Genomic DNA, 25,207 nt, shown 5'->3' with positions numbered 1-25,207 from the left:
AGTCACTGACCCACCATTTACAATGGATCTGTACGCTTCAGGGGGAATATCCGCACTCACTAAAAATAATCACCCCCAATGTCAAAAACAATAACGTGCAGTGACAGAATCAAACCCAAGATGAAATGGAATTTACCCTTGTGTGGAGTCCTTTACTGATGAGCACAGCTTTTGTTTCCAAAGGAAATATGTGAGCAGGACAATGCAGATCAAGACAGCGAAGCCCAGAATGGTGCCAATGATTAAAATGGGTTCAGAGGTCCAGGGAATACCATTGGAAGATTCTGCTGTAAAATATCAGAATGTTACAGACACAGTCACTTCAGTTTGAGCAATGTTCAAAATTGTCAACAACATTAATTTTGAGCTCCTCAGGACAGTAACTCCCCAAAGCCTGTCCATAATCTATAAACACAAGTCAGGAGTGTGATGGAATATTCCCCACTTGCCTGGATGGGTTTGGCTCCAACAACACTCCAGAAGCTTAACATCATTGACAAAGCAGCCCAATTGACTGGCACCACATCCACAACCATCCACTCCCGCCACCACTGCCTCCCTACGATACACTATCAACAAGATACATTGCAGAAATTCACCAAAAATCCTCAAATAGCACCTTTCAAATCCACAACCTCCTCCATCTAAAAGGACAAGGGCAGCAGATTCACGGGAATACCACCCCCTGCAAGTTCCCCTCCCAGCCACTCCTCATCCTGCCTTGGGAATACTTGGCCTTGATGACCATTCTGCCCTTCCTCTGATGAAGCACAGCAGCCAGGTGCTCTCTTCCCTGGTCACACCAGTGTTCCCTCCCATTGACTTACCAGTTACTTTGACTGGCTCCCTGCTCCATAGATGTAGCTCCACATACTGCAGCTGTACACAGCAGTATCATTGAGAGTCACATTCACAAGGTTCAGAATGTAATTGTTCCTGCTGACATTACTGGAAAACTCAATATAATTGGGAAAACCCTGGGCCTTGGTGAGGGTGCCATTCACAAAGTGGCTTATCAACCACTCCCTGTTGCTGCCAGGTCGCTCGTAGTGCCAGTGGACATCAGTGTCAATCACACTGGCATTGTACATGGCACACTGGAACTCGACAGTTTCACCCTCTGCTACCTTGCTGACCACTGGATCCTGAATGAGGACTGGATCAGCCAATGGGTCTGTTTATATTGAAGAGAAAAAAAAATAATGTAACTGGATTTGTAGCATTTTACAAAATCTCCTCCTGGTTAAATGATGATTTGTAGAGGATGAACTGAAGCTTCCTGTGGGAAATTGCTGTTTGTAATTTGAGCGGGAATGATTTGAAGCATATCCATCACTAAATGCTTTCCAATTTGCTCCTGTGAATCATTTTGTGAATAGACTATCAAGAGGAGAATTTCACAGTGCTCACAGCTGACTGATTGGAAGAGATTGAGCAGACATTAAAAAAGTTTCATTCTCACCAAAAACAAAGAAAAAAGCTGCAAGTTTCTAACACCCTGTAATCGATGCTCCAGGAGCACACCCTCTGATTCACTGTTGCTCCATCAGATTCTGTATCCTCACACTGTGGGGAGAGAATAGGACATTGGCAGTCCGGAATGATGCTCATTTTGAAGAGTCAGTGCAGACAGGATGGGCTGAATGGTCTCCTTCTGCACTGGAATGTTTCTGTGATTCTCTGTATTTGGTCCCTGAGCCAGATAGACCCTGATTGCACTTGCCTGGAATTGAGTCAGCAATGGGCAAACTGAGGCTCTTCTGACTGGTGCCTCAGACTTTCTCTTCCATTCCTGACTTGGGTTATTATCCCAGGGTCAGGGAATCCTTGGAGTTGGGTCCCGAAGACAAACCTGTGACATTGGGCTCACTGTTGGAAAGGTCTGGGACCCATACCATCCTCACCTGCATTCACAGCCTTCTGTCCCTGATCCATGACTCACCTCCAATTCCCGAATCCAAGGTTTTGGAGGACCCTGAGGATAAAGGTTTCCAGGGAAGTTTCCCCTTCCCTGATGTGAAGGAAGGTCTCCGGCTCAGACTCCAGCTCCTCAACTCAGATCCAAACTTCCTTGAGCTGCAAACCCTTCCTCCAGATGTGTTCACTCTGGATCCCATTGGGCTCAGAGGAGCCTTCATTTAAACCTGCAAGATCCTGAGGGGACTTGAACCGGGTGGACATGGAAAGGATGGTTCCTCTTCAGGGAGAATCTAGAACTAGGGGAAGTTTAAAAATAGGGGAGTGTATGTTGAAGACAGATGAGGAAATGTTATTTTCTCAGAGTGTTCTGAGTCTTTGGAATTCTCTTCATCAAAAGGCAGTGGATGCAGAATTTTGAAATGTTTTTAAGGCAGATGGAGGGAGATTCGTGATGACTCAGGCGTGAAAGGTGAACAGGGATGGGTAGGAATGTGGAGTTGAGATTAATATCAGATCATCTATCATTTAATTGAGTGCTGGAGCAGGCATAATGGGCCGAATGGCTGACTCCTGTTCCTATGTCCCTCTGTCTGTGAAGCTTGGATTAGGGAATGAATGAGGATCATAAGGGGAGTAACCAGGGTGGGGGTGAGGAAGGGTTTAGCTCAGGACAAGACATCATAGGTGCAGGTGGGGGAGTATCATTGAGCAGAACAGGAGCTGCAGAGGTTTGTGGGAAATGACGGTCCAAAGACTTGAGAGCTGAAAGTTTGAAATGTTTCAGATAAATTACTCACATCTTAAAGAGTTACACTGGAGTTCAGTTTCACCTTGAGTTTAAATGACCGTTGAGAAACACATCCACTTTTAACGTGGAACTGATTCATGGGAGTGAATGTCTATGGAGTACAACAACTTTCTACAAAGCAAATCCCTTTGTATTCTGTTAAACTCAAATTAAAGATAAATACAGGCCGAGTTGAGTAGTTCACACTCGGCCTCCCACAGCCTACCATCTATTGACAAAGCAGAAATTATGAGGATGATGGAACAACTTGCCTGGATAGGTGCAGCTCCAACAACACTCAAGAAGCTTCATGCCATCCAGAAGAAAGCAGCTCGCCTGATTGACACCTCAACTAACACCTTCAACATTCACTTCCTTTTACACAGATGTACAGTGGGTACCATCTACAAGATGCCCTTCAGTAACTCACTGAAGTTCCTCTAACAGCAGCTTCTGAACCCACAGCCTCTCCCATCTGAAAGAACAAAGGCAGCAGGTACATGGGACAGCATCTCTTTCAGGTTCCCTTCCAGGGCACTCACTATCCTGACTTGGAAATATTGTATGCAACTTGTAGAAAGATCAAATTTTTTAGATGGTATTTTTAAGCTGAAATTAGAGGGTTGAGTATTGCAGGAGTATTGCTTTGGAGGAGATGAAATTTATGCTTAGTATGAGTCAAAAAATGGACAAACAAGAGCCAGATCACTTTTTACAATAATAAACAACAAAAGGAAAAAGAATTATGGCCATTATTGAATATTTATCTCCAAAATAACAGCCTCCATTCTGCCTGCCCAGGAGAATGGTACTGTCGTATCATCTCAGTGCCCAGTATACACACTCTGTATATACTCAAGTAATGGTTGAAGTTTTTTGACTACTTTTTAAGGTTAAATGTATGAGGTCAACCATTACAGGGATATGACATTTTGAGGGGCTGAAATTCATGCTCATCAAAACTCATACCATATCATTGGCAGAAACAAAATTAAAGTCTAAACGAATAAAGAAGAAAACAAAAATTGTAGTAATTCTGAAAATCTGATAGGGGTATGATGGCTGGTGGACTGGAAGACCCGGAATGAAGTTGCATGGCCAGCAGACTGGAATGCTGGAGTGGAACGCAAGAGGCAGTCACATGGATTCAAATGTTGACCTGTTATCTGTGAAGAAATAGTGTTGACTTTTAAATGAGATGTGTGGAAAAATCCAGATTTTTGGAGCAAAAATAGGGGGTTGAGGTTTACATGAGATCAAATTATACTTTGGTATATACGGTGTATCATCATCATCGTTCCTTCGGTGTCAGTGGTTCAAATGTCCCAACACCAAGTGGACCATACTGCTCAGGAAGGCAGCTCACCATCACCTTCTCAAAACATACAAAATAGGACCTGAAGTAGGCCATTCAGCCCACTGTGCCTCCAGTTCAGTCCCTTGTTCCCACATTCTCCCCTTACTCTTTGAACCCTTTAGCCCTCAGAACGATATCTAACTCTTCCTTGAAAACATTCAATGTTTTGGTCTCAGCTGCTTCCTGTCCAGAGAAGACATTTCTTCTCAAGGGCCATTCACAATGGACAACAAGTACCAGCCTGGCCAGTGATGGCCACATCCCAAGAATGAATGAAAAAAACCAGACAGAGACAGGAGAATGTTAAATCCAACACTGAGAACAAACAAGATGGAGAAGCAGAAAAACAGAAAAGGAAGAGTTTGAGATTGAGGAACTGGTCCAAGAGGAGAAATGGTTTATTCTATCTGTGATTAACAGCCGAGAATTGTTCTATGTTTATATCCAGCTCTCTGCTTACTCTTTACCAGAGGAATTTAACATTCTTCTCTCCAATAAATCCATGTGGAAATGGTTACTCTATCAGATTATTCTAAGGTAAACAGGACTTACCTGTTACAGTCAGCTGGGTTCCATTCCCACTGATGTCTCCCCACACTTTACAGTAATACACCCCAGTGTCACTGGGCTGCACGTTTGTGATGGTCAGAATGAAGCTGTTATTGGAGGGATCTCTGGAAGACTGGAATCGCTCAGTAAATCCTGGGCTCCATTGTGTGATGTTCCTCACATCATGTGTTAAAATCCACTCCATCTTATTTCCTGGTTGTTCCCGGTCCCAGTGTACATCAGTGCATGTCACTGCAGTGTTCCTCACGGTGCACTATAACTGGGCAGCGTGACTCTCGGTGACACATTCCAGACTCGGAGACTGGAGAAGGACTGGGATATTTACACCTTTCAGAGAAAACATGTGAATAAATTAAAATTCATCTGAACTTTCTGAAGAACTCCAAGTTAGAGTTAATGAGAAAGGACAGATGGTAAGTGTATCAGAGTGAACCAGTGGGGTTAATTATTCAAACTAACCATGAGATTATAGACCATAAGGCCATAGGATATAGGAGCAGAATTAGGCCATTCAGCCCATCAGGTCTGCTCTGCCATTCGATCATGGCTGACATGCTTCAATCCCATTCTCCTGTTCTCTCCCCCATAACCCTTTATCCATTTTTCTCACAAGAACCTACCTATTCCTGTCTTAAATATACTCGATGACTTGCCCTCTACAGCTCTCTGCAGCAATGAGTTCCACAGATTTACCACCTTTTGTCTGAATAAATCCCTCTTCATCTCAGCTGTAATTGATTGTCCAGTCACTGTAAGGCTGTGCCCCAGATCCTACACTTTCCAACAAACATCTTCTCCAACTCCACTCTATCTAGGCCTCTGAGTAGTCTGTGATGAGACAAACTGTATTCACTACTCACAATGTGGGCTCCTCTTCATTTGGGAAATGAAACAGTCTGGGTGACTGCTTCTCAGAACATCTCCATTCTGTCTGCAAAAAAGGCCCTAACCTCCCAGTTACATGTCCATGTGCATGTCCAGCAGTCGCTTAAATGACTAATGACTCTGCTTCTAACACCACCACTGGCAACACAGTCCAAGCTTTCACAACTCTCTGCATGAAGAATCTACTTCTGACATCTCCTCCATACCTTCCTCCTAACACCTTAAAACTATGACTCCTTGTGGCAGTCAATCCTGCCCTGGGGAAATGTCTCAGGCTATCGACACTATTCATGCCTCTCATTACCTTGTATACCACAATCAGGTCACCTCTTTTCCTCCTTCTCTCCAGAGAGAAAAGTCCAACTCAGTAAACTTCTCCTTGTAAAACAAACCGTCCAGTCCAGGCAGCATCCTGGTAAATGTCCTTTGCATCTTCTCCAAAGCATCTACATCTTTCCAATAATAGGGCGACCAGAAATGGACACAATATTCCGAGTGTGGTCCAAATAGGGTTTTATAGAGCAGCAGTGAAATCTCACAGCTCTTAAACTCAATCCCCCTTCTAATGAAAGCCAAAACGCCATATGCTTTTTTAACAACCCTATCCACTTGAGTCAAGAGTGTGGTGCTGGAAAAGCACAGTAGATCAGGCAGCATCAGAGGAGGAGAATCGACATTTTAGGCATAGGCCCTTCATCAGCAATGAGGCTTGTGGGTTGGGGCTGAGATATCAATGGGAGGGGGTGGGGTTTGGGGAAAGATGGGAAAGTAATAGATGGATGAAGGTGAGGGAGAAGGTGATATGTCAGAGGAGGGAGTGATGGATGAGTCTGGAGGATGGTGCCAAGTTGGAGGATTGGGACTGGGATAATGTGGGGGGAGGTCTCAGCCCAACCTACAAGCCTCATTTCTGATAAAGGGCTTATGCCTGAAATGTCAATTTTCCTGCTCCTTGGATGCTGGCTGATCTGTCTGACCTTTTCCAGCACAACACCCTTGACTCCAATCTGCAGTATCTGCAGTTCTCACTTTCTCCTATCCACTTGGGTGGCAACCTTTAGGGATCTATACACTTGAACACCAAGATCCCACTGTTCCTCCACATGGCCAAGACTCCTGTCTTTAATCCTATATTCAGCATTCAAGTTCAAACTTCCAAAATGCATCACTTCACACTTATTCAGGTTGAACTCCATCTGCCATTTCTCAGCCCAGCTCTGCATCCTGTCTATGTTGTGCTGCAACCTGCAATAGTCCTTGATACTATCAATGGCACCTTCAACCTTGGTGACAACAGCAAGCTTACAAACCCACCCCTAAACCTCCTCATCCAAGTCATTTACAAAAACTACAAAGACTAGAGGCTCAAGAACAGAGCCCTGTGGGACCCCACTCACCACTGACCTCCAGGTAGAATACTTTCCATCTACAACCAATTACTGACTGCAAGGTTTGTAGCTCAGGTTGAGGTTTAGGGTGTAGTTTTGCTCGCGGAGCTGTAGGTTTGATATCCAGACATTTCATTACCTAGCTAGGTAACATCATCAGTGGTGACCTCCAAGTGAAGCAAAGCTGTTGTTTCCTGCTTTCTATTTATATGTTTGTCCTGGATGGGGTTCCTGGGGTTTGTGGTGATGTCATTTCCTGTTCAAATATTTCCCTACACTTACTGACTTCTGTCCATCAACCAATTCTGAAATCAGACAGCAATCTCCCTGTATCCCATACTTTCTGACTTTATGAATGAGCCTACCATGGGGAACCCTATCAAATGCCTTGCTGAAGTCCATATACACTACAACCACTGCTCGACCTTTGTCAATCTGTCTTGTCACCTCCTCAAAAACCTCAATAAGATTTGTGAGTCATGACCTGCCCCTCACAAAGCCATGCTGACTGCCTTTAATCATGCTATGGTTTTCCAAATAGTCATAAATCCTATCCCTCAGAATTCTTTCCAAAACCTAACTGACCACAGATATAAGACTGACTGGTCTGTAATTGCTAGGGATTTCCCTATTCCCCTTCTTGAAAAGAGGAACAACATGCGCCTCCTTCCAATCCTCTGGTACGACTCCAGTGGAAATTGAGGAAGCAGTGATCTTTGCCAGGACTTAGTAAACTCATTTCTCACTTCCCAGAGCAGCCTAGGATAAATCTGGTCTGGCCCTGGGGACATACCAATCTTAATGTTTGCCAAAATTTCCAGCACGTCAACTTCCTCAATCTTGATGTGTTCAAGCCTGTTTCCTGGTTCCTCAAAGTTCTCATTCACAACACAGTCCCTTTCCTTAGTGAAAAACAAAGCAAAAAACTCATTTCGGGCTTCCTCTATCTGCTCAGACTCCATGCACAAGTTCCCTACACTATCCCTACACAGCCTACTTTCTCCCTGATCATTCTCTTATTCCTCACATATGTGCAAAATGACCTTGGGTTCTTCCTAATCCTTCCCTCCAAGCCTTTCTCTTCTCCCCTCCTGGCTCTCCTCAGTCCATTTTTACGCTCCTTGCTAGTAAGCCTGTAATCCACTAAACCTGTGCTAGAGCCTTCCTTCCTCCACCTTACACAAGCTGCCTTCTTCCTTTTGATGAGAAGCTCCTCTGTTCTCATTATTCAACGCTCCTTAATATTAACCCTTCTTGCCTGTTTCAGAGGAACAAATTTGTGCATCACTCGCAACAACTGCTCCTGAAACAGTATCCACATGTCTATTGTGCCATTTCTGTGGAGCAATTGCTCCCAATCTGTACTTCCCAACTCCTGTCTGATAGCATCATAATTTCCTTTTCCCCAATAAAATATTTTCCCATGGCAACTGCTCCTTTCCCTTTCCAAGGCTATGGTAAATGTGAGGCAGTTGTGGTCACTGTCACCAAAGTGTTCTCCTACCGCGAGATCTGACAGCTGTCCTGGCTCATTGCTGAGTACCAAATCCAAAATGGCCTCTCTCCTCATCGGCCGGTCTACACACCAATTAAGGAAACCCTCCTGAACACACCTGACAAAATCGGCTCCATCCAAACCATCAGCACTACAGAGGCTCCAATCAAAACTGGGAAAGTTGATGTCACCCATGATAACAACTCAGCTACATCTGCATTGAGGGCTTATGAGCTCTTCAATTTCCCTACTGCTATTAGGGGTTCTGTAGAAAACCTCCAATGAGGTGGCTGTTCCTTTGCTGTTCCTAACTTCCACCCATACTGACTCAGTAGACAAACCTTCTTCGATAACTTTTGTTTCTGTAGCTGTGATCCACGTTCTGATTAACAATGCTACACCCCCTCATCTTTTTCCTTCCTCCCTGTTCTAAACCCTGGAAAATCTAGCAACCATTCCTGCCTCTATGAAACCCACGTCTCCATTATGGCCACAACATCATCACAATCATCGCCCCAAGTTCTGATCCATGCTCCAAGTTCTTTCCTCTCATTTCTGACACTCCTTGCAGTAAAGCAGACACACTTTAACCAATCTTTTTGTTCCATTACATGGAAAACATTCCCGATAGATTCAATACATCCTATCACTCCCCCATCTACAACTCCTCTCTCAGACATGTGGCTCTGGTTCCCACTTACCTGCCAAACTAGTTTAAATACTCCGGAACCATTCAAGCAAATCTCCCACCCAGGACAATTGTGCCCCTCCAGTTTAGGTGCAAACCGTCCTTCATGTACAGGTCCCACCTTCCCCAGAAGGAATCCCAATGGTCTAAGTATCTGAAGTCCTCCATCCTGCACCAGCCTCACAGCCATGTGTTAAGCTGCACTCGCTGCCTGTTCCTCACCTCACTGTCTCATGGCACCGGTAGCAAACCCAAGATTACTACTCTACTTGTCCCATTCTTCAGCTTCCAACCTAGCTCTCTGTAGGCAATTTTCAGATCATCAATCCCTTTCCTGGCTATATCATTGGTGTCAATATGTACAGCGATTTCTGGCTGCTCACCCTCCTCCTTCAGAACCTTGTCAACCCAATCGGTGACATCCCAGACGCCGGCACCAAGGAAACCTCCAAAATCACTCCAGCGCCATTAACCACGCGGCCACTACAGTGCCCGCAGCAGCAACTGCCCCTTCCGTCACTTCCACCCCCACCGACCTCACAGCCTCCGCGATCGCCGCCCAGACAACCGCTTCCACGATCACCAGGAAGACCATTGCCGACAGATTCGCGGCCTCCGCGGCTATCGGGAATAACACCATTTCTGTCATCACCACAGCCACTTCCGCTCCCTGGGTTGCCGTCGCCGCAGCCACTTCTGCCCCCAGTGACATCACTAACCTGCATAACCACAATGCTGCATGTGTCTCCGCCCCCACGCCGATCTCCGGCACCACGCCTAATTCCGCCACCACGCCAATCACCGTCACCATGCCTAACCCCACCCCCATGCCGATCTACGCCCGCACGCCTAACACCGCCCCCACGCTGATCTCCGTCACCACACTGAACTCCGCCCCCACGCCGATCTCCGCTCCCGCCCCATGTCTAACTCTGCCCCCATGCCAATTTTTGTCACCACGCCTAACACCGCCCCCACACTGATCTCCGTCCCCGCCCCCACACCGATCTCCATCCCCGCCCCACGCCCAACCCCGCCCCCACTCCCAGCTCCAGCCCCACACCAGGTCCTAGCTCCCAGCCCTGCCGTGATTTCACCATCCCTCCAGAACTACCTCTCTCTGAGGATGAAAGATCAGTCCTCAGCAGAGGCCTCACCTTCATTCCCCTACGCTCCCGGATTAATGAGTTCAACACGCGGCGTGACATCGAACAATTTTTCCACCGCCTTCACCTCCGCATCTACATCTTCAACCAGGATTCTTGCCCACCCTCTGAATACCCCTTCTCCCCCTCCAACACATCCCATCCACCTGGACACCCCATGCTGGCCTCTTACCTGCCCTCGATCTCATCATAGCTAACTGCCCCCGTTACATTAACCCCCTCAACCTCTCCACCCCTCTCACCCACTTCAACCTCTCACCCTCGGAACGTGCAGCCCTCCACTCGCTCCATTCCAACCCCAACCTCACTATCAAACCGGCAGACAAGGGAGGCGTGGTAGTAGTTTGGCGCACCGACCTTTACACCACTGAGGCTAAACGCTAGCTCGCGGACACCTCCTCCTACTGCCCCCTTGACCATGGCCCCACCTCCCATCACCAAACCATCATCTCCCACACCATCCATAACCTCATCACCTCAGGGGATCTCCCATCCACCGCCTCCAACCTCAGGGTCCCACAACCCCGCACCGCCCGTTTCTACCTCCTGCCCAAAATCCACAAACCTGACTGCCCCGGCTGACCCATTGTCTCAGCCTGCTCCTGCCCCACCAAACTCATCTCTGCATACCTCAACACGGTCCTGTTCCCCTTAGTCCAAGAACTCCCCGACCTACGTTCGGGACACCACCCACGCCCTCCACCTCCTCCATGATTTTTGCTTCCCCGGTCCCTAACGCCTTATCTTCACCATGGATATCCAGTCCCTGTACATCTCCATCCCCCATCACGAAGGACTCAAAGCCCTCCACTTCTTCCTTTCCCGTCGTACCAACCAGTACCCTTCCACTGACACCCTCCTTCGACTGACTGAACTGGACCTCACCCTCAACAACTTCTCTTTCCAATCCTCCCACTTCCTCCAAACCAAAGGAGTAGCCATGGGCACCCATATGGGCCCCAGCTATGCCTGCCTCTTCGTAGGATATGTGGAACAGTCCACCTTCCGCAGCTACACTGGCACCACCCCCCACCTTTTCCTCCGCTACGTCGATGATTGTATCGGCGCTGCCTCGTGCTCCCACGAGGAGGTTGAACAGTTCATCCACTTTACCAACACCTTCCATCCCGACCTCAAATTCACCTGGACCATCTCAGACTCCTCCCTCCCCTTCCTAGACCTTTCCATTTCTATCTCGGGCAACCAAATCCACACAGACATTTACTATAAACCGACCAACTCCCACAGCTACCTAGACTACACCTCCTCCCACCCTGCCCCCTGTAAAAACGTCATCCCATATTCCCAATTCCTTCGTCTCCGCCGCATCTGCTCCCAGGAGGACCAGTTCCAATACCGTACAACCCAGATTGCCTCCTTCTTCAAAGACCGCAATTCCCCTCCAGACATGGTCGACGATGCCCTCCACCGCATCTCCTCCACTTCCCGCTCCTCCGCCCTTGAGCCCCGCCCCTCCAACCGTCACCAGGACAGAACCCCACTGGTCCTCACCTACCAGCCCACCAACCTCCATATGCCGCATATCATCCGCCATCATTTCCGCCACCTCCAAACGGACCTCACCACCAGGGATACATTTCCCTCCCCTCCCCTATCAGCGTTCCGAAAAGACCGCTCCCTCCGTGACTCCCTCATCAGGTCCACACCCCCACCAACCCAACCTCCACTCCCAGCACCTTCCCCTGCAACCGCAAGAAATGCAAAACTTGTACCCACACCTCCCTCCCTTACTTCCCTCCAAGGCCCCAAGGGATACTTCCATATCCACCACAAATTCACCTGCACCTCCACACACATCATTTATTGCATCTGCTTCACCCGACGTGGCCTCCTCTATATTGGGGAGACAGGCCGCCTACTTGCGGAACACCTCTGGGACACCCGGACCAACCAACCCAACCACCCTTTGTCTCAACACTTCAACTCCCCCTCCCACTCCACCAAGGACATGCAGGTCCTTGGACTCCTCCATCCCCAGACCATAGCAACATGACGGTTGGAGAAAGAGCGCCTCATCTTCCGCCTAGGAACCCTCCAACCACAAGGGATGAACTCAGATTTCTCCAGTTTCCTCATTTCCCCTCCCCCCACCTTGTCTCAGTCAAATCCCTCGAACTCAGCACCGCCTTCCTAACCTGCAATCTTCTTCCTGACCTCTCCGCCCCCACCCCCACTCCGGCCTATCACCTTCACCTTGATCTCCTTCCACCTATCTCATTTCCAACGCCCCTCCCCCAAGTCCCTCCTCCCTACCTTTTATCTTAGCCTGCTGGACACACTTTCCTCATTCCTGAAGAATGGCTCATGCCCGAAACGTTAATTCTACTGCTCCTTGGATGCTGTCTGACCTGCTGCGCTGTTCCAGCAACACATTTTCAGCCCTGGCACCAGGGAGGCAACATACCTTCTGGGAGTCCCGTTCCTGACCACAAAATCTCCTGTCAATCCGTCTGACTATTGAGTCGCTTACCACTCGCGCTTTTCTATTCTTCCCCTTCCCTTCTGAGCCACATTGCCAGGCACAGTGCCAGAGAACTGACAACTATGGCTTTCCCCTGGTAGGGCGTCCCCACCAGCAATATCCAAAACAGTATACTTACTGCTGAAGGGAACAGCCACAGGAGATCCCTACTCTGTCTGTTGGTTTCCTTTCCTCCCCCTGACTGTGTTTATCCTGTGTCTGGAGAGTGACTACCTCCCTGTCCATCCTCTCAATTTCTCCCTCAGCCTCCTGGATGATCCACAGTTCATCCAGCCCCAGCTCCTGTTCTCTAACTCGGTTTTCAAGGAGCTGGAGTTGGGTGCACTTCCTGTAGATGTGATTGACAGAGACATGTATAGTGTCTCTCACCATTTTCACATTCTGCAGGAGGAACATGCAACAGCCGTAACAGCCATACCCCGCTAATCTGAAAGCCCTCACAGGACTAAACAAGGAAGAGAGAAAAAAGAAAACCTAAAAAAATTTACTGAGTGTACAGAATCATACTGAAGTTAGAGGAGGTGTGTGGGAGGGGAGCCCTATGGTGTCGGGTCTCAGGCTTAGATCTCACCCACTTGAAAAACAATAACTTACCTTCCCAGCAGGCTCAGCTTCTTCGGCTGTCTGCTCCCGCCACCCAAACTTGATCAGGCCGCTGGGATGCGAAGGTAGGATCTTTGTAGAAACACTTACCTTCCCTGTAGGCTCCACCTCTGCTATCCACTTCCGCTATCTGCTCCCCCCACCCAAACGCAAATGTAGTGCTGGAAAGACACAGCAGGTCAGGCAGCATCCGGGCAGCAGGAGAATTGACGCTTTGGGCATAAACCCTGATGAAGAGCTAATGTCCAAAATGTTGATTCACTAGCTCCTCAGATGCTGCCTGATCTCCTGTGCTTTTCCAGCACCAAAGTTTTGACTCTAACCTCCAGCATTTGCAATCATCAATTTCTGCTTTAGTGAAGGTAGTAATGGAGACCCCAAGAAGAGCTGAGGAGCTGCAGGAGAGTGCACAGCCTAGGCAGAGGTTGCTCTCAACAAAGAATTCACCTCTGTGGGTAAAGTTTACTCAGAAAGAACAGGGAGAGGACAAGAAGCCATAATTTTGAGACATACAGGATCAAACCAGTTGCTGATAGTGAAAGATGAGTGAATTTGCACTCTTTCTGATCTCGTACCCGGGAACGTGGTAATTTGTAGGATAGATGGACAGAAATTTAGTGTTCCCTTGTGTAAGATCAGGTTAGAGTGCCAACCCAAGACTGGGGGAAGTTACAGTGGAAGTGATTGACAGAGTGTCAGTTTCAGGAAATCAGTTTGTTCTTGGGAATTATTTGGCAGGATCCAAGATGGGAGTGACAACTCTTGTTGTGGAGAAGCCCAAGGAGGGTCAAGAAACCGAAGATTTAAATAAGAAATAGCCTGGTATTTTCCCAGACTGTATGGTAACCAGATCCCACTATCATAACTCACAGCATGGAGCAAAAACTAAAGGTAAAGATGAAGGAGTTGAGGTTCAGTTAGCAGGCACCCTGTTTGATGTAATGGTGCAGAAAAGACCTGAACAGGCAGAGTCAGACAGAAGTGTTTAGTCCTGAAAGGCTAATGGACTTACAACAACATGACAAGATGTTAAAATTTATGCATGTAGATGTGTACTCCAAAAAGGAGGCAGAGAATATTCCAGAGGGTTATAATCTGAAAGATAGAATCCTAAGGTGGAAATAGAGATCACGGTAGGTTAGTGCAGAGGAGAAATGGGCTGAAGTGCACCAGATTGTGTTGCTGGTAGCGTACAGACAGGAAGTGTTACGGGTAGCACATGAACTACCTGTTGGAGGTCACCAAGTGGTATGAAAGACTCGGGCTAAGGTACAAAAGCATTTTTATTGGCCTGGAATGCACAAGGATGTGGTTAACGTTTGCCGACGTGTCATATGTGGCAAATGATAGGTAAACCACAGGCAGTAATAAAACCAACCCCTTTGTTGCCAATTCCCACATTTGAAGAAACTTTCGCGCAGGTTGTAATTGATTGTGTCAGTCCCCTGCTACTAAAAGTGAGAACGAGTAATAGTTAACCGTAATGGATGTGTCTACCAGATTTCCAGAGGCAATTCCATTATTGGGGCAACACGGTAGCCTCACCGCTCCAGGGACCCAGGTTCGATTCCAGCCTTGGGCGACTGTCTGTGTGCAGTTTGCACATTCTCCCCATGTCTGCATTGGTTTCCTCTGTATGTTCCGGTTTTCTTCCACAATCCAAAGATGTGCAGGTCAAGTGAATTGGTGATGCACAATTCCCCATAGTGTTAGATACATTAGTCAGGGGTAAATATAGGGTAGGGAATGGGTCTGAGTGGGTTATTCTTCAAAGGGTTGGGGTGGACTTGTTGGGCTGAAGGGCCTGTTTCCATACTGTAGGGAATCTAACCATTACAGAGTATCAAGGCAAAAGGAGGAATTAATAGCTTTCTTCACACAGTATGGGATACCCAGAGAGATTCAGTCAGACCAAGGGTCAAATTTTACTGCTAGGCTATTTAAAGAGGTATACTTGGGCATACTGCACTTTAAATCCAGTATGTATCATCCTGAATCCCAGGGAGCTTTAGAAAGGTGTTATCACACCTTGTTGACAGCATACTGTCAGGATTACCCAAATGTTTGGGATAAAGGTATCCCATTCATAGTGTTTGCCATTAAAGATGCCCCAAATGAGTCTACTCAGTTCACTCCCTTTGAGTCAATATTCAAGCATGAAGTGAGAAGCCCTTTGAAATTAATTAAAGAAAAATTGACAGGACCAAAGTCAGAGATCTCACACTGAGATTGCATATTTTATTGTAGATTCTGAGGTGAGAGAGAGTCTAGATTGGGTCAGTGAGTTAGCTAAACAGCACCTAAAGAGGGCTCAGTGTAGAACGAAGCAGGTAGCAGATAAAAACTCTGAGACTTGGATGTTTTCTCGAGGGGATAATATGTTAGTATTGTAACTGGTGGTAGGGGATCCCTTCAAAACCAGGTTTAGTAGTTCCTATCAAATTGAGAAAAAGTTGAGTCATGTGAACTAATAAAGATGCCAAATTGGAAAAAAAAAGGTATTGGGTATATCATGTGAACATGTTGAAACTGTATTATACTAGAGAGAAAGAACTGGAGAAACAGGTGTTAGTTACTGCCCCGCAGAGTGAGGAGTCAAATCCAGATGGTGTAACCTTGAGGAGTGGGATAGGTGAGTAAACTAGCTGTCTCATGAGCAAAGAACACAGTTGAAAAGTTTGTTGCTGCAGCATAAGGACAGATGTAAGTGTCAGATGGGGAGCTCGTCCGGGATGCTTTCTCCCTCCCCATACACCAGGCCTTGTCATCACTCAGGCAGCTACTACACACAACCCATTGTCAGCCACTAACTGTTCCCATCAGCAGCTGCTCATTCCTCCAGACTGACAATAACACACTCCTTTGTCTGTCCAACAGTTTTTCTCTCACACTGGACTCTATCTCCATCTATCATTTATCCTCACTCTCCTCCCACCTTTTCTTCTTCTGTACAGAAACCATCATTTTCTTCATTGTCATTCATCCTGTACAATGGTCGCTGGACCCACAACATTAATTCTGATTTCTCCCCACAGATGCTGTCAGATTTGCTGAGATTTTCCAGCAATTTCTGTTCATTTTTTATCCTCAGAAATTGAATCAGAAATAGTCTATGAGTGTTATTGTTTGAAAGACAAAGTAGTAATGAGGAAATTGAAACCATCCCAAATCCAAGTGATGAGCAATGGACAATTGTCCATCTGAGGACCAGAATGAAATTTTACAAACTAGCTCGTGAAATTCCAATGGCAGGTCATACATGGATGAGGAGCCCGCACTCTAAAATATTAAAACATTTTTATTTGTCAGGATTATATAAAGATGTTACATTTTAAGATACGAGCGAGTCCATGTCAGGACTTGGGGAATTCCCCACTGTCAATTAAAGCTTCACCTTTAATCCCGATCAGAGCTTTTGAAGAACCGTTTAGCAGGGTCTTAATAGATTGTGCAGGAGCCCGACCTAAACCCAGGAATGACAATCAATGGGTCACTGCAGTGGTTCAAGAAGGCAGTTTAGCACCACCTTCTCAAGGGCAATTAAGGATGGACAATAAATGCTGGCCCAGCCAGTGACACCCACATCTCACAAAACAATTAAATAAATTGCTGAACCTGAGCTCAGCTTCCTCCCCACAGAGAATCCATTCCTGAGATCACTGTCCATCACTTTCTCAATCTTCTTGATTGTAAACTGATCTCCAATTCATTCATTGGGCACAAGGTTATTGCAAGAGGAGATTGTCATGTAAACTCTACTTACTGGTGACATTGAGCTGGCTTCCTCTCCCATAGAAATGACCCCACACTGAGTAGTAATATACTCCAGTGTCACTGGGCTGCATGTTTGTGATGGTCAGAAGGAAGCGGTTACTGGAGGAGTCTCTGAAAGGCTGGAATCGTTCAGTGAATCCTGGGCTCCATTGTGTGGGCCCACATCCTGGATGTGTTAAAACCAGCTCCATAATTTGCTCTGGGGACAGTCGGTACCAGTAAATATCGGGGTGTGTCACTGTGGTGTTCCTCATGGTGCACTGTAACCGAGCATTGAGACCCTCAGTGACATGTTCCAGGCTCGGAGATTGGAGAAGGATTGGGCCAGTGATACCTTTAAAGAATATTATGACAATCAGTTTATTCCCACAAGAGCAGATTCTCCATACTGCCATAATGAAACAACCTGACAGGATAGTAGGAGCCTTCAGTTAAACATAGAGAACACGTTGTTACACTGAACGATTGTGATGAATCTGTGACTGATTCAGATTTTAAAAAACTCCATAAACATTAAATAATTAAATAAACAGTGTGTTAAATAATATTTCTCAATTCTCACCAGAATCTGATCAGCATTTTGGACGCATCACCATTTTCTGCAGCAGTTTCAAAACTCATGTTCATTTCCATTAAGAAGGACAAGGGCAGCAGATATAAAGGAACACTGCCCACTGCATGTTTCCCTTCAAATCACTCATTATCCTGCATTGTAATATACCATTGTTTCTTTGTAATGACTGTAATGTGGTCTGCCAGGTAGGTACCATAGAACATGAGTTCCCTGATTGGGACTGTTAACCCGGTCCAATCAGGGAGCCCTGACTGACAGATAAGAACAGGAATGTCTGAGGTTCTGCTTATTATGGACCAGGTCAGATAAGCCATTGGCAAAATGACTTGATGAACTTCTGCCCATTTCTCCTGGACTTGAGATGGTCTCCATATCCTCATTAAGACATTGTTTTTAAGTTAATAACATTTAGGGATACATTTGGAATCTTTTTCTGTTTATGCCTTTTGATACAATTGCTGTAAATTTTCCTCTTTCTGCAGTAACTCAGTTAATCTACCTGAGCTAAAGATGTCTGCATTATCATCTATCTGTTCTCGGTTTGTGTCAATCATCTGAACAAACAGGGTCTCTACTCATTCCACTTCAACTTTCTTATTAGTACTCTTTGATCTCCCTGTTTCAACTGGTGACTTTGTGACCTCATTTCCACATAGTCAGGAAAAATCCCAGGGTATGTGTCTTCCACTGTCTGTCAAATCACCATAGGTAGCACTCCTACCTGTGACCCAGCTGTATCATTAGCAAGGATAAATTGCATTCCTAGAACTAAGAGTTTGTCCAGTTCATTCCATGACTTCTCTATTCTTCACTGGGCACTCAAGGTTCACTTTGCATAATTCAACACTTCTTGTCTCCCCTTGAATTCCTGGTTCTAGCACCTTTTCTGGCAATAGTCCATCAGAAGTACACATCTCCTCATTTTTCAGAACCACAGATTGAGACAACCCTGTGTTTCTTAATATTATAACCTCTTTACCTGCTGCTCCTGACCTATGCAGGTAGACTTTACCTTTGCAGGTATATGGTTTAAGAAGATCTGGCACTTCCTCCTTAACCAACCTCTGACAGCTTGTACATTCTGATGTAGCTTTTTAGCCTCCATTGTGTTTTCCATTACCATTCCAACAAAAGTCACTGGCTTATCCTGTTTTCCTATATCTGGCTCCCCAGTGTTTTTCCTAACTCACCAACACTGTGATTTCATGTGGCCTATTTTATTTCAGTGAAAACACTAAAGCTTTTTAACTTCTCTTTCCTGTTCAAGGATTTCCTTTTAAACCTCTGGCAAGTTATCCTTATGATCATCACCAAGATCTACCTTTCCCTTTCCAACCGAGGACTGCTCGTTCCCCCAATCTATATCCCCCATGGATTAAAATTGATTTTGGAAGCAAAACTTTGATTTATGAACCAACTCATAATCATCAACTGTTTCAGCTGCTAATCTTGTCATTTTAACTTACTGTTCTTCTACATGAGTTCTCACAACATCAGGAAGTGAATTTTTAACCTCCTCCAAAATACCTGTCTCTCTAAGAGAATCATACTTTTGCTCTGTTTTTAATGCCCTTATCCGCCTCTCAAAATTACTTTGTTTGCATGTTCCCTCCTTACATTCCTGAAATGTTGCCTATAGGCTTCTGGCACAAGCTCATCTGCATCTAAGATGGATTTCTTCACCTCCTCTTATGCCCCAGATAGCTCCTCTGATGGTGGTGCAAATACTTGACTAGCTCTAACTACAAGTTTTGTTTGGATCAACACAACCCACATGGTCACTGGCCATCGCATTTGTTTAGCCACTTTTTCAAATGAGATGAAAAAAAGCTTCCACGTCCTTCCCATCAAATTTAGACAATGCTTGAATATATTTAAACATTTCTCACCAGGACTTTGGCTACCATGGGTTATCTCATCCTCACTCTCTTCCTCACTCAGCTTACCCTCAGCCTTCAGCTCCATCCGTTAAAGCTGACTTGCCCGTCTAAGTGCCAATTAAATTGAAACTCCCTCTCTTTCTTCCTTTCCTTTCCTCTCTTTCCTTTTCTGTCTCTTTTTCTCTCGCTCTCTCTTGCTCTTCTTCTCTCTCTTTTTCACTCTTTTTCTCTGTCTTCTCTCTCTTTCACTCCCTTTTTCTTTTTGTTCAGGAAAGTGATTTGTTCTTTTTTCATTTCCTCTGCTTTTAATCAGTATTCAAAGTGTTTCATTTTCAATTAAATTTTAGCCATCCCTAAAATTCTGATGGCATTTCCAGCAAATGTAAATGGTGGACTATTGCTGTAATTATCTCTCCTTTCCTCACAGAAGGAGACAGTTCAAACCCCAGCTTGTCTGCTAATTCCAGCAGCTTGGCCTTAGCCACATTTTTTAAAACCCTCAACATCACTTCTTCCAAACCTAGGAAACTCTTAGTGACTGAAAGAGCTATTGCTATCCCAAACACGGTTTAAATCAACTGAATTCAACACCTGGAACAAAAGACGCTAACACCTACCACTCGCTGCCTTCGAATCCAACAACCCTAATCCCAAATCGGAACAATAGAACAAATCCTGCAAAAAGCTCCCAGTTTTCTATGGACCAGGCCAGATCCCCTCAAAACATTCCAAGAAAGTGGCTCAGACTCTAACCTTGCTTGTTGTTTTAAGCAGGCAGAACATGGATATTCCAGGAGGAATGCAGTTGGTGGAACCACGTAGTTTTAAACAAAACAGAATTTATTTGCAAGGTTACCAAATGAAACACAAAAGATAACAGAATACAGAATATAGAATAACTTATCCTAACTGAACACCCAACAGATTATCCCAACGTAATGATGCTGTTCCAAATATTTGCAACAATCCCCATAACGACCTCTTGGCACAGAAGGTAAAACCAAATGCAGGGTCTTACAGGAGAGAAGTCAGAGACAGGATAAGCATGGAGCTGCTTCTTTGGGTCCAGCTGGTTTTACAACTGCCTGACTGCTTTTAGTGAATAGCCAGACAACCAAAACCAAACCAAACCAGAGCAAACTGAGCTGGGTGAACTGGCCACTCCCCTTTCATTGTACTAGTGTTTATGTTTTACCACGTAAAAGCCTTTGGCTTGAGGCTGTAACTGTTAGCGATAATGAAACTGGCCCTAAAACCCATCCAAGCCTAGACTGTACAACATCCCTGAAAAAAAATCCAAGGACAACAAATCTTGCTAAAGGAGCAGCATCATCACATGATCACTCTGACAGCTGGCTCTGAGGGAGATGGATCAGTGTCAAGGACTCTACACATGTAAATAAAGAGTAACTTGGTGACGAGATACTGGCTTCTGTGGAGTTCCGTCATCCCTCATGGTCACTGGGTCAAAATCCTGGAATTCCCCCTCTCAGGGGATTGTGGATCTACCTACAACACAAGAACTGCAGCAATTCAAGAAGGCAGCTCACCACCAGTGATAGCAACATTATTATTAATAATAATAATAATAATAATAATAATAATAGTAATGGTTCCAGTCATGATGATAATGGTGATGGTGATGATGGTATTAGCAGACCATCTAGAAATGACTCGTATGATCCAGCAGAGCCAGCGTGGTGTCATGAAGGATAAATAATGCCAGACACATTTATTGGAATACTTTGATGAGGCGAGAAGCAGGATAGATAAGGGGGAATCCAGTCGATAATGCATCTGAATTTACAAAATGTTTTTGATAATGTACCACACATTAAGCTACTTAATACGAATAGAGTCCTCTTTGTTGCGGGTAGTAAGGACAGATGATTTACTGACTAAACGATGGCAGAGAGTTGGGATAAATGTGACATTTTCAGGGGGCAATCCTTAAGTTAAGCTGCATATCCTGAAGTCCCCTAAGTCTTAACAATTCAAAACTATCACCATTCATCAGGAGAAGCACCCACTAGGACTCTATTCTAGAAAAATCTGGCTTTCCAAGCAATAGGTGCCTCTCTGAAATGAAAAACAATCCAATTCCATCAACCTGTAAGAATCCTAATTATTTCAATGTTTACTTTTTCTGCTCATAAAATCTCTCCCAATGCAAACAAATTCCCATTCAAACTCCAAGAACTGCTTCTGTCAGATTGATTTCTTTAAAAAAACCATCATTCCAGAAATATAGTAATCATAATCTTTAAATCCTCTCATACACACAAAGACCAAAACCTACATGTCACCAGTTCAGAATGCAAACTCCATGCTAAATTGTATTAAAATTATACAGAAACCATACACCTCACATCAGTGTTTAGATTCTAATGGGGTGAATGCACTAGTAATCAAGCCCCATTTAACGACAAGCCATACAAAATGTGTGACTGAATCAACACTACAGCCATTTTATGTATTTTCTGTCCTCTGATACAAAGTTTAAAAATAGCAGGTTGATTCATGACCTCAAACATGACATTTATTATCAGCAAGACAGATTTTTGAAACGAGCAGAAAACGTGATCAACAACTGCATTTCTATTTGAGATTAAACTATATCCTACTAATCTCAAATATACATCATTCACAAACATGGTAACACGTCTCTGCAGAAATAATTCCTGCTGTTTGTCGAATAAAAGCCTGAAAGAAAGACCATCCCAGTGCAGCAAGGATATCACATCAGAAGTTAGAATGTGCTAACATCTCAGAATTTCTTCAATTTCATGTGAATTGGATGAAATCAGTGATTTCTGTCTGCACTTTACAGAACCCTTCTTATGCATTTCATGACTTTTCTCAATGAAACAGTATACTCCCAGCTTGGACTGCTCCTGCACACTTGTTAGAATTGAACTTATAAATAAGATTGTCATCACTGTTCTTATTTGTCCACACAATCTGTGTGTCCTCACATCTCTCTGCGTTATATCTGATCTATGATAGGCTGCCCACTCTCCTCCATGGGACAAGTAAAAGAGAAAGCCCCAGGACCTACTTGAACCAGGATGGGGTCTGAAGCAAGGCTGTCAACAACTTGCAACACAACTATTATGATTACTCATCCCCAGTCAGGTGGCTTGAATGGCTGGAGTATAATGTAGAATAATGACAACATCTCAGCTTCAATCCCAGTCTCAGCTGTGGGAGCTCATGCAGAGCAAGCCCCTCTCCTTTTCCTGTGCTCGACATGAAGTGGTTCCCTTTAATCTGGATTGAACCAATTGTCTCTGGAATGAAGAGAGATATATGTGCCCCTTTGCTTTTTGGTTCATTCCCAATCCCTGGGAGATTCCCCTGCAGATGTGGCACCTCACAGAGCAATCTCCCTGACTCTGCTGTTTCAGCCCGATGGCACTGACACTCTTGTGAGTTGAATGGAATTAATATTACTCATTCTCCAGGATAAAGCTCCACATTTCCCACAGAATCCTTCTACCATTGTTACAGAATATCCCCTTTCACTCCCCCCAACCAACATTGAGCCTGAGCTCAGCTTCCTCCCCACAGTGAATCCATTCCCAAGATCACTCTCCATCACCACCTCAATCTTCTTGATCACAAACTGATCTCTAATTCATTGAATGGGCAAGAGGTTATTGGTGGAGTGGATTGTCATGTGAACTCTACTTACTGTCTACAAGGAGCAGGCTTCCTCTCCCAAAGATCCTTTCCCAGACTGAGCAGTAATAGACCCCAGTGTCACTGGGCTGGACGTTTGTGATGCTCAGAATGAAGCTGTTACTGGAGGAGTCTCTGAAATGCTGGAATCGCTCAGTGAGTGCTGAGCTCCATTGTGTGCGGGTATGTCCTGGATGTGTTAAAACCCACTGTATAACTTGTTCTGGGGAGAGTCGGTGCCAGTGAACATCAGTGTGTGTCACTGTGGTGTTCCTCATGGTGCACTGAAACCAGGCAGTGTGACTCTCGATGACACTTTCCAGGTTCGGAGACTGGAGAAGGACTGGACTAGTGACACCTTTAAATAAAAAGATGACGATACATTTATTCTCTTAAGAACAGGTTCCCTGTACTAATATATTGAAAAATTGTGACAGGGTGGTAGGAGTTTTGAGTTAAATAGAGAGAACACTTTGTTACACTGTGCCATTGAGCTGTATTTGTGACTGATTCAGCTCAAACAAAATCCATCAACATAAACTGAAATAAGTAAATAAACCATGTGTTAAATCTTATTTCTTAACTCTGTTGAGAATCTCATTGATATTTTAGACACGTGACTTTCTTCTGCAGCTGTCAAAACCCACTTTCACTTCCATCTGGAAGGACAAGAGCAGCAGATACATGGGAACACCACCTCCTGCAAGATCCCCTCCAAGCCCCACACTTTATTGACTTGAAAATATATCGCTGTTCATTCAGTGTCACTGGGTCAAACTTCTGGAATTCTTTCCCTAAGAGCATTATGGGTCTACCTGCAGGACATGGACTGCAGTGGCCCAAGAAGGCAGCTCACCCCCAGCAATAACAACAATAATAATTACAATGATGATGACATGGTGATGTTATGTAAAAACGTATAACATGAATCAGCAGAGTTACTATGGCATCACAAAGAATACACAATGTCAGACAAATGTACCGGAAGTCTTTGATGAGGTATGAAGCAGGATAGATAACGGGGATCCAGTCGATGTCATGTATTTGGACTTTCAAATCATTTTTGATAAGGTACCACACGTGAGGGTATTTAATAAGATGAGAGTCCTTGGTGTTAGAAGTAGTATGGATAGAGGATTGGTTAACTAACCAATGACAGGAGTTGGTATAAAAGGGGCATTTTCAGGGTAACAATCTGTCATTTGTGGAGTGTCACAGGGCTCAGTGCTGGGGCCACAATAATTGACAATCAATGTTAATGACTGGATGGAGAAAGTGAATCGACTGCAGCAAAACTTGTGGCTGGCACAAAAATAAATGGGAAGGCAAGTGGTGAGAATGAAACAAAGAGTCTGCACAGAGCTATAGACAGGTTCAGTGAGTGAGTACAATGTTGGCAGATGAAATGTATTGTCAGGAATATAATGTCTTATACTTCCAACAGGAAGAATACATTTTTTTTCTTCATTCAAGATGTGAACATTGCTGGCTAAGCCAGCATTTATTATCCATCCATAATTGCTCAGGGTGTAGTTAAGATTCGGCTCCTTTGCTGTGGGTCTGGAGTTGCATGTAGCCCAAACCAGTAAGGATGGCAGTAAACCAGATGGGTGTTTCCGGAACAATCATTTCATAGTCATCATCAGATGTTTAATTCCAGGTTTTTAAGGAATTAAAATTTGAACATTTTCCATGAATATGGAGTCTCAGAACATGCCTTGGGTCTCTGGGTTAATAATCCAGTGATGATCCCACTTGGTCATTGCCTCCCATGAGGGGAAAGACTGCTTGACAGCCCAGCACAGAGGGACTGGGAGGGTTGGAGAGTGTATATGAATCAACGAGAGCGAGCATCCAAGATCAGCAGGGAGTAAGGAGGGAAAATGGAATGTTGGCCTTTATTTCAAAGGAAATGGAGGATAACAATAGGGAGCTT

The 25,207-nt window shown here is 45.0% G+C and overlaps 1 gene segment (V, D, J or C); it reads right to left on the bottom strand.

Annotated features, from left to right (window-relative positions):
- Positions 1–17,117: 17,117 nt before the first annotated feature.
- On the bottom strand, positions 17,118–19,675 carry LOC140482644 (immunoglobulin lambda variable 5-39-like). The segment is given in 2 exon segments: positions 17,118–17,470; positions 19,600–19,675. Coding segments are annotated over 2 exon segments (429 nt in total).
- Between the last annotated feature and the right edge of the window lie 5,532 nt (positions 19,676–25,207).

Source organism: Chiloscyllium punctatum, chromosome 11 (genome assembly GCF_047496795.1).
Source record: "Chiloscyllium punctatum isolate Juve2018m chromosome 11, sChiPun1.3, whole genome shotgun sequence".
NCBI lineage: Eukaryota > Metazoa > Chordata > Chondrichthyes > Orectolobiformes > Hemiscylliidae > Chiloscyllium > Chiloscyllium punctatum.
Note: the sequence above shows the minus strand (reverse complement) of the source record. Positions and strands in the feature narration are given on the sequence as shown.